This window comes from Gavialis gangeticus, unplaced genomic scaffold (assembly GCF_001723915.1).
Source record: "Gavialis gangeticus isolate Ggan-Ray unplaced genomic scaffold, GavGan_comp1, whole genome shotgun sequence".
NCBI classification, from domain to species: Eukaryota; Metazoa; Chordata; order Crocodylia; family Gavialidae; genus Gavialis; species Gavialis gangeticus.
Genome location: NW_017729024.1, coordinates 110887666 through 110897973, shown reverse-complemented (window position 1 = coordinate 110897973; position 10308 = coordinate 110887666). Strand labels below are relative to the sequence as shown.

Here is a 10308-nt window from a genome sequence, read left to right as displayed (position 1 = left end):
GTTGTCTCATCCACAGTGGGAAGAGTACTATGCCAACGCAGGTTCTACAAGAAAAGCGTGCTAAAATTTGACTGACAAACCAATGATATTTGCATATTGTGAGCTACACATTAACTATGTTAGGTACGGAAACAAACATTGGGTGGAACCAGGCTTATTAAATTCATTCAAAAAGCAAAATTTATTGAACCTGGGTGGCTGGAGTCAGATACAACGCAGCTTGATTTTCATAGGTACAGATACTTCCCACTGAAATCAATGTTTAGGTACCCAAATTTCAAGTTGGAAATTTCAGCCTTTTTATTTAACTCTATACATATGGTCTGTGCTGCACAGGATAACAAGATGGCAACCTCTGCCCTAAAAAGAATAACAGTTATAGAAAATGCTTGCTTTAGGACCATATCACTGGGTAGCTACTTCCATTTCAAAGCTCCCCTTTGTACACCTACATCATCTTTGTAACTCAGAAGCTGGCCAGCAAGCTAGTTGTCCCACCTCTCAAGGTTCTGTAGGACAGGGCATCCCAAAAGTCTCATCTTCACTGAAAAACTATCTTGAGTGCTGCCCTAACTTGAGGCCCATCAACATATAAAACATCTTTAACTTGAAGGTATTGATGCTCTAAACTCAAAATGCTGGCCTTCAAGAGCCAAGTAAGGACCATATGTCAGCAGCTGAATTCTTAGATTAGGAATACAAACACAGGCTAAGGCTACTTAATTGCTACTAGTCATTCAATGTTTTCCCATAGTTCCTCCCCAGATGCCAAACAAAGACTGACAAGTTCTCTCTCACACAGCTGGGAAATAATTAATATGCTGACTCATTTTCCTGCAGCAAAAAAGAGCCATAGGATTGTGTTCTCAGAAGTCTTAGTGCCAACCACTAACCTGGTAGTGCAGTGAGACAGTCTGTCCTAAAAGAAATAACCCAAGTATAGACAACCTGAGTGAACTCTGCAACGAACTTGTATTCCAAACACACCTATAATCCTTTGGCCCAGCACCAGCTTATGATACTCCGTCTGATGTAGTCTTATCAAGGAACAGATGATGAATAGGTATTTGTTATTGTTTGGGAGCAGCTAATCATTTACAGGTTAGGAAGCAAAGACAGATGACATGATTCACATATGGCTGCACTAGAAGAAAACATAGTTATACAGAGATACTGAACTGTACCAAGTGACACATCAGAACTCAGCTTCATTTTGCATGATTCTACCTAAAATGCAGACAGGTCCAGAATCTTAAGTAACAAGAAAACAAACAATTTACAAATACAGTTGTGTTGTCTCATCCACAGTGGGAAGAGTACTATGCCAACGCAGGTTCTACAAGAAAAGCGTGCTAAAATTGCATAACTTGACTTAAGAATGGAAGTTCTTTCTTATTTTTAAGAGTCCGCTTCAACAACATTTTTGGTAGACTGCTCTCATGCTTCCTGATTTGATACTACAAGGGTTAGAAAAGACATTATTGTCCAGAGGTCCAGTTTTTACTAGGTGGAAAAGAGAAATTGAATAAAAATGACTTACACAAAATTGCCACAGCTGAAATATGTCCCTCTTCATAGTGAGGAAAGAGGATGACTTTGGGAATGAAGACTGTGTTGTAAAGCCAGACAAAGATAATAATGCCCATGCAGCACCAACCCTGAGGGTCAACCACAAAGTGAATCTGCAGCCCCATTGCATATAAATTGAAGACAATCAGTTTCACAAAGAGACAAAAAGACAACCTTAAAGAGAAAAAAAAGTGAAAATGTTAGTATAAAATCATCATTGTGGTTATCTAAGTTACTTAATATTGATAAAAGATTTCCTATATATTCAGTAGTATAATTGTTAATCATTTCACATATATAATTTTGGAAACTTTATTAAAACTCAAAACCTTCTCAGTCACACACATACAGCTCATACACAGACCTGAGATATGCACATTTAGTTTTTCTTTTCCTTTGTTTTTGCCTATTCAACCCACCCTATTTCTTCAGACAAATTTTACCCAATCCTTAAAATCTGGATCTCTGCACACTTCTCTAGAAATCTGTAGGTACTCTACATTATTCACACATTTACTCTTTCATAACCATTAAAGCTGAAAGAGAAAGGACTACAATTTCATAACATCTTCCACTTGTCATGCTAAGTGCAGCAAGTCAAAATTATTATACGTCGAACAAGTCAATAATCACCAGGGATCCTGGTTTTCTGTGTTTAAAAATAGCAAATTCTCTGATTTACAAAAGCAGAACCCCTCCCCCACCAAATTCTATTTACAACTCCCCAAATCCACATTTTTCCATCACTGAAATAAAACACCACTATATATATGTATGTATGTATCAGCTGAATGTTTATTGATACATTTACAAGTATAAAGTGATTTGGAAACGTACTAGTGCCTCAATCACTATAATAAAACACATTCTAAACACCTATACATTTTGGTGTTTGATTTTGGGCTTATCATGGAAAATCAGAGCTCCCCCTGCCCCCTTCACTTACCAGGATGTGGGTCCAGCTGCAGCTGTTCCCCGCTCCTCCCCACTGCTTTGTGGTTCTGAGCATCCCTGCTATGCTGGTGCGCAACTATTTCACTGCCCTTCGCTCCTGACCCACAGGCCCCTGTGGCAGGGCACTGTAGGTGCCTGCCACTTTAAGGGCCTGAGCCAAGCTGCCAGCAGGTGCCTGACTGCAGAAAGTGGAGCAGTGGCTGCACAGGGGCTGGGGGAGGAGGTTGGAGCTGTTGCCTGGGGGCACCGGGCTCCTGGCTCTGACCTCGAGCAGGGTGGGAGGGACCACAAGAATTGCTCCTGGGGCAGGTGGGTCCCAGCTGCACCTAGGCAGCTCCAGCTGCGGCCCTGCCCCAGACACCAGGAGTTGTGAGCCCTGCTGGGGAGGCACGTGGGAGGGCCCAGCTCTGCACCCTGTGGCTGGCACTGCACCCGACCACTCCATACTAGCTTGCAGGCCATGTGCCACTCCCCCCAGCCCCTGGATGTGCTGAGCTGTGGCGCAGGCAGGTGATGTCAGCTGTTCCCAGGGCCGCTGCAGCAGGGATTGGGGTGTGTGTGGACAAGCAAAGCCCCAGGAGGTTCGGGGTGCAGCACTGCACAGCTGCAGACAGCTGGCATAAGCCCTTCCCAGTGCTGCTGCAGCAGGGGCTAGCATGAGCGGGGACAAGCTGCACTGTACCCCATGCCCCCTGGGGCTCCGCTTGTTCCCACTCACCACAGCACCTGCTGCAGTGGTCCTGGGAACAACCAATGCCAGCTATGGAGGGAGCTATAATGGGAGGTGCATGCCTCTGGATCTGCATACCAGACGAAAGCAGGCTGCCACCTGCCCCAAGCACTGGGAAGAGCTCAGTGCCACCACCAGCCCCAGCCTGCAACGGCAGCCTGATCTTGTCCTGTGTGCAGATCCAGGGACACACGCCCCCAAAGAATAGCCCAGCGCAGCCCCCCAACCCGCAGCATCCCCCCACCCGCCCACATTGACAGTTCCCTCCGCTTTGCTCCCTGCTGCAGCCCCGGGAGCAGCAGACAGTCTGCGCTGCGCCCTTCCCCCTGCCCCTTCCCTAGTCCCAACCTTACTCACTTCCTCCCTCCGTCACTGCCATAGGAAAATATTATTATATTCCCCAATTTAAACCAATTATCTCTCTTTTTTTATCCCAAGTTCAGCATGTGTTTTATGTTTGGAAAATAAACCCTGAAAAATTTCCAGATTATTTTTTTGAAAATAAAAACTGAAAACACGGAACACTAGCTATACTAAAGAGAGGATAAGACTCTCCCTGTCCCACAGCTCTTCACTTCTAGGTAGATTTATTTCTCCTGTCACAGAGGGAGAAGAGGGCAATAAATCTGTCAAGCCCATGTTATAAAATACCTTATTTTCTTTGATCCCATAAAGATAATGTGGGGGGAGCAGTCATATCTTTTCCTGCAACTCTAGGGTTGCAATACCCAAACTTACTTTCCAGCTGAATGCTCCCACTTTCTTGTTCTATCATTAGTGTTAATACATCCAAGCTTGCACTACTGATATGACATGATTCTTTTTGGTTTTTTGTCAGCCCAGTTTCTGTAACATCCTCTCGGTTCTATAGTATTTCCAAAGCCAACACTCTTCACTCCTATCTCACTGTAAAACTGCACTTACACCAGCAAAATTCAGACCAGGAATTCTCCCTCATCAATGTTAACTACCATAGAAATATTCTGTGCAACACTGGCAGATTAAGGGTGGCAAAAGCACATCCAATCATTACATTAGCACTCCCACTGTTGCCACCATCCCAGCTATTAAATTTTAATTGAACTGAATTTGCTTATTGTAGACAAACCCTAGAATCTTGGCCAAGCTGAAGTCACCTCACTTCAACTCCTATCACTGTCTTTCCTGTTCCTCTAATTCCCAACTTCCCTCCCCTTCCTTCCTCAATTCAGTGGCCCCAACTGGCTTTCTTTTCCCATCACTTCCCTAATCAAATATACTCACTGTTAAGTCATCAATTCAAGCTCTGGCTTCTCACTATCAAGGCAATGCACAGATCTTGTTCTCTTCCTCCTCCCATTGCATTCTCACTACTCCCACTCTTGCTTACTTCACTTCTCCCAAATTTCTCCCCTACGTTCTGCCCTCCTCCCTCTCCATCTCTGCATCTTTTTCTATGAGGATCCATACAATGAGCATTCCTGTAAGTGACCTCCCTCTCTTTCATATTACTTTAAAGCTCATACTTCATGTTTATCAACTTCAATTGAAGTATTTCCAATTTAAAGGAAACAAAGCTATGATGAGATTTTTACCTTTAAAAGGCAAAAAAAAAATCAAAAATCAATGCACTCCTGTTACTGTATAAATCAGGGACATCCAAATTCTTAGTGGCCAGAAGCCACAATGATCGCACCAGCAACTTCACACTAGTGAGAGTCCTGGACCCCCAGGCCACATCCTTCTCAGTGCACCACACGTGGGTGGCAACTGTACCACATGCATGGGTGGTGTCCTGCTCCACCTCACTACCCTGTGTTGTGTAAGCACACAGCCTGACCTCAGCTTTCTTGCTGCACTGCTGTGTGGGGTCTTCAGGTGCTGTGGGCTATGCTGCCCTGTCCCCTGGGGCAAGAACAGAAGTCAAAGTGAGGGAGGGTTGGGGAGTCTAGAGATGTGCCTGCAAAGCAGCCAAAGCAATAAGGGGAGAGGCAGCTGGGCAGGAGCCCAAGGACTGCACACTAACCTCTCATTGGTGCCAGGCAACCAGTTGGACAGCCCATATCCAAATCAAGAATAGCCGAGAATTCTTGATTAATTTACTCTCCTTTTTTACTTTTGGTACAGAAAGGGGGAGGACAGGGGGATAGTTGTATGGACCTTTTTTACTTCCTTCCTTTTAGTCATACTGCTTGCTACTTATTTGTTTCCTCCTCTTCTTTGCAGAGAAACTGTCTTCTGAGCTCATGTGCAGAGATGATAGCATACCAATTACCAGCTTTTGTGCATATACCAGTAAGACTGCAAAAAAAAACATCACTGATCCTTAGGGAACCCATTTAAGTTTTCATTCATACCATAAGAGAACAACAGAGGCTCTGTCACTAAGGAGAGTATCCCCAGAATGGATGCAGCCCAACAAACAAGATATAGAAAGATAACAGAGATGGAAAAGCTGTGCCTAAGTGGCCCATCTAGTACAGTGCACAACAACAGTCAGAGATACTTTGGAGAAAACAGCATGAATTCCCATCATGGAAAATTTCTTTCAAGCCCTCTATCAATGCTCTAAATCCAGTCACAATTTAATTATGCTCTGCAATATACATGTGTATGTGAATGCATATGCATACCAATACTTTTCATGTTATGTAGGGTAAAAGTATAACTGCCATTTATCCAAAATTAATAAAAGCCTGCTGAGTTGTTTGGAGGAAATGATATTTTGGGACAGTGAACACCACATTTAGTTAGGAATTGTGTAAAAAGTATTTCCCAAAATTGAAAATATGTAATGCTTTCATTTGCTCTTTTATTTTTTTTCCAATATGAGCTTGATTTTCCTTCTTTGCACCATACATTATTATCACTTCCCAGCCTATTGAAGGCTCACGACCTTCCTGGAGAGGTTCCTGAAGGACGCCATCTGAAACAACTACGCCAGAGACCTGAGGGCCAAACCCAGCCAGGGCAAGGTCTTCAACATCACCTCGAAGTGAGACCTCAGCAACCACTTCATGCCTAGCGGGCACTTCACAGACTGGCACTTCCTCTACCGCGCCCGCCTCAACTGCCTGCCTCTGACAGGGCCAACCGCTTCCGCCACCGGGACAAGAAGTGCCGACAGTGTGGCTACGTGGCAGAGACCCTCCCCCATGCGCTGTGCAGCTGCGGGCCGCATGCCAGAGCCTGGCAGCTCTGCCACAACACTGTCCAGGACTGTGTGGTGACGGCCATCCCGGTCGCGGTGGGGGAAATCTCCATGAACTGCACCGTCCCAGGCTGTGAGAGCCAGATGCACCCTGACATCACAATCATGAATGAAGAGGCCAAGAAGATCGTGATCGCGGATGTGACCATCCCCTTCGAGAACCAGTGCCAAACCTTCACCAACGCTCGGGCTCACAAGCTGGAGAAGTACGCCCCACCTGCCGACATCCTGAGGGGCCGTGGCTACAACGTGACAATCAACACTTTCATGGGAACACTCGGAGCCTGGGACCCCAGCAATGACAGTATACTGCGTGCCTGCCATGTCTCCCGCCATTACACTGCCTCATGGTGTCCAACACAATCCGCTGGTCCTGTGACATCTACGTGGAGCACATCACAGGCCACTGCCAGTACTCTTACCCCACCAAACTGACCACTGCCGGACCAGACCCAGAGGGGACCACCTGAACCCCCCACTGCACCTGATGGACTCCACTTCAAGAGGAATCTTCAGCAATGGATCACCCCACTCCACCCAGAGGACCTCCACAATGAGACTCTATATGGACTGAGAAACTTTCGTCAACCTACTTCCTCCACCATTGCAGACCATTGTGCGGGTTTATGTGCGTCTATCACCTTTCTGTCTCAGTGTCATGAACCCCCTCCCCCACTGACCCCTGGGCTTAGTTGGCTAACATTGTATTTTATGTAACCCAGTTGTGTTCCCCTCCTCACCCCTATCCCTCTAATGTTAGTCCCTCATTTGGGGGATTTGCATTTCCCTACTGGCTTTGTCATCTTTTTGGATTCACAATCCTAAACATCTACTAATAAAATTCAGTCTGACCCAGATTCCTTTGTACTGATCTGTAGCTAAACAAAATTCATTCCTGTTTTCAGCTTTATTTCATATGAAACTCTCTCCAAGTGTCAAATATTCTCCACCTCCCTTTGAATCCTTTTTGTTTGCTATATATTTTCTGAGATAAGACACAGAAACAGATGCAATAAGAACATTACCATGACCCTATAATAGCCAGTGTTTTATCTACCCTATTTTTCACACACCCTTTTTGAGTTTTTAACCACAACTTCACATTGACCAGAAGTATTCATGAAGCTATTTACAATAATATCCAGACTTTTTCCTTCAGCAGTAACAGTTACTTAAGACATCAGAAATCAATATTTGTTTAAATTATTTAAGGTGTAGTGTTTTGTAACTGTAACAATTAAATGCGCGCGTGTGTGTGTGCACGCGCGCATGTGCGTGTGTTTGAAAGGGCAATTCATGTACTTTGTTACAGTGGACAAATCATCTAAATCAGTGGTGCTCAACCTGCAGGCCAAATTTGAAACTGGAAGCTGTGGCAATTAATACTGATACCATTCCTTGGCTGTTAAATTAGTGGACCAACTGGGAGCCGTACAAGACAGATAATATGATCTAGCACACCATGGCTGGACCCAGCATGCACCTGGTCGCTCCGCAGGCAGACCCAGCATGCTGACCCCAATGCTGGATCTGGCCCAAGAACCAAAACTTGCCACATGATACAACTCACAGACTGGCCCCATGCCACTCATCTGGCCCACCAGGCTAGATGGTCGACGATATCACTGAGGCCAGCGGTGTTCAATTTGCAAATGTTGGTGAGGACAAACAGTAAACTATAGTTATTACAATGTAACAAAACTAAAAAGCATAGCATCCTTTCTAGTTAAAGGGACTTATTTTTGCACAATTGCCTTATAAAGGCACTTACACAAATTAGTTGCTTCACAAAAAGTGTGCTATGCTTACATATTTGTGTCAACTTGAATTTTAAGACACTTGTTCAATAACATGCTAATTTTAATGATAAAGTAATTCTGTATTTTCCCCCTCTTATTCCTGTTAGCAATACAGCATAACCAAGACAAGGGAGCAAGCAGGATTGTTTTCAGCTTGTGTATCATTAAGAGAATTAATCTGAACAGAAAAACAGCTTTTTTTTTAATACACCAATGATGATGCATGAATACAAAAAAAACCCAGACCAAGGAAAACATACACATCTTGCAATTAAAAATTCATTTTACATGTAGTTTGAGGAAAATGTATATGGATGATGTGCAGAGATATGTGGATCATCACAGTGGTCCCTACAGAAAACATCAGAAATTAGTTCCAAGCAAAATGACCACAAAAAGTTGGAAGCTGACTTTCTAAATCAGTAAGCTGCAAAGAAGCACTCAACTGGACAAAATGTACACCTTCCTAAAATTGGTATTAGATGTTTTATATTACATTCTATTTTTTTTTTTTTTGCATTTTAGCAAAAGAATCAGTAACATTTCTCCAAATAACCACCCTGAACACAAAAAGTTTGAAAGGAAGCAGCTGGAATTTTTACTGAGGAAACCATTAGCTGCAACCACTGCACCATTGCAAACCTGCCAGGAAGAGCTGACTTGATGCCTTTTACCTCTGTCAGAAATGTTCCTCTCTTTAGCAGGCTGCATGACTGAAGTTTACACGCACATGGAGAAAATCATTCCAACCTGCCCTGTCCTGCCCACTTCAACTAATAATGCCGTAAATCTAGTATCTGTCCTTTATAATTATAGTCAACATGATGAACTGTGATGTGATGAACACTGGATTACAGGATTACTGGATGCCCCAGGCAGGCAAGAAAGTTGCTTAAAAAAAAAGAAGAAGCTCTTTATAGATTGTAAATCAGAAATATTAACGTGGGCTTATTAAAAAATAAATACTTGACTTTACAAGTGAATAACTGAATTCCTATGGAACATCTTGAAGGAAGTCAGACATAATCCCTAATGCAAAAGTTTCCTGATCGCCCTTTGAAGAGTTAACTTCCCAGGCTATTGGCAAACTACACAAGTATGGCTGGCGCACCAATATGTCACCAGTTTGACACTGCCTGAGATCCTGTCAAGCTTCATCTTCAGTGTGAACAGTCCTCACCAATGTCAATGGCATGGAGGTCAAGGGGCCAAATTAAGTACAAGTTTGAGTGTGTTTCAGTGTGTGAGTTTGAATAGGAGTGTGTCGCCACACAAGGGGACTACTGCTTTACAAAGCGCGGGGAAAGATTTAAAGCAAATACACAATTATAACAATCAAAACCATCCTGTTCTTCCGCACCAGTTTACAGCAGTGCTTCCCAGCTCACATGAAGCCAGCGTGCTATTCAGTCCCACGCTATATGTGCTCAGAGAAAAACGTGCTGTTTCCAAGAGACTACATTCTCAACAGGGGTGGGCAACTCCTGGCCCATGCGCCGCACATATCCTGCAGAGCCCTCACACTCCGCCCACAGGGCTGCCCTTGTCTTGGGAAATTTGCTGGCGGGGGAGAAGAGGCAATTATCAATGGCGCCCCTCCCCCACTGCCAAATTCCCAAACCCCAGGGGGCCGGATTGGAGCTGGGCCACACCCCATCCCCCACGCTGCCAGGGCCAGGGCCAAGCTGTGCCCCGGGGGCTGGATCGGGCCCCGGACAGCCCAGGACAGACCCGTGGGCTGAGCAAACAGGCGAGAGGGGCGGCGGGGCAGCACTGTACCCAAGCGGGTCCGGTCACAGCTGAACCCGGAGACGCGCTGCGGGACCCACCGCCGAGCAGGCGCAGGTCTCCGCCCCCACAGGGGGCGGCCTGCTTCACGACCCCAGTACCAACATCCCCTTTGCCCTGGCCCAGGGCCCCGCCCATGCCCCCCCGTGGTCCAGTCCTGCGGGAGGGGGCCTGCAGGATGCCCCCTCCCCCAGCAAAGGCTGTGCCGATTCCAGCCTCGCGCAGGACTGAACCACCGCGCAGCCCGGGGGGAGGTTGGAATCACGCCTCCCCCCCCC

General features: G+C 45.4%; 1 protein-coding gene across 2 annotated transcripts in view; it reads right to left on the bottom strand.

Moving 5' to 3' along the window:
- The window catches only part of ZDHHC21 (zinc finger DHHC-type containing 21), an 89069-nt gene extending 79015 nt beyond the window's left edge, over positions 1 to 10054 (bottom strand). For both annotated transcript variants that reach the window (XM_019517570.1, XM_019517571.1), the window contains exons 1-2: positions 10022 to 10054; positions 1541 to 1743 (exon numbers count right to left, since the gene is read on the bottom strand). In XM_019517570.1, the coding sequence (XP_019373115.1) occupies positions 1541 to 1694 (154 nt within the window). In that variant the 5' untranslated portion in view covers positions 1695 to 1743; positions 10022 to 10054. The remainder of the gene's footprint in view (positions 1 to 1540; positions 1744 to 10021) is intronic.
- Positions 10055 to 10308: the final 254 nt, after the last annotated feature.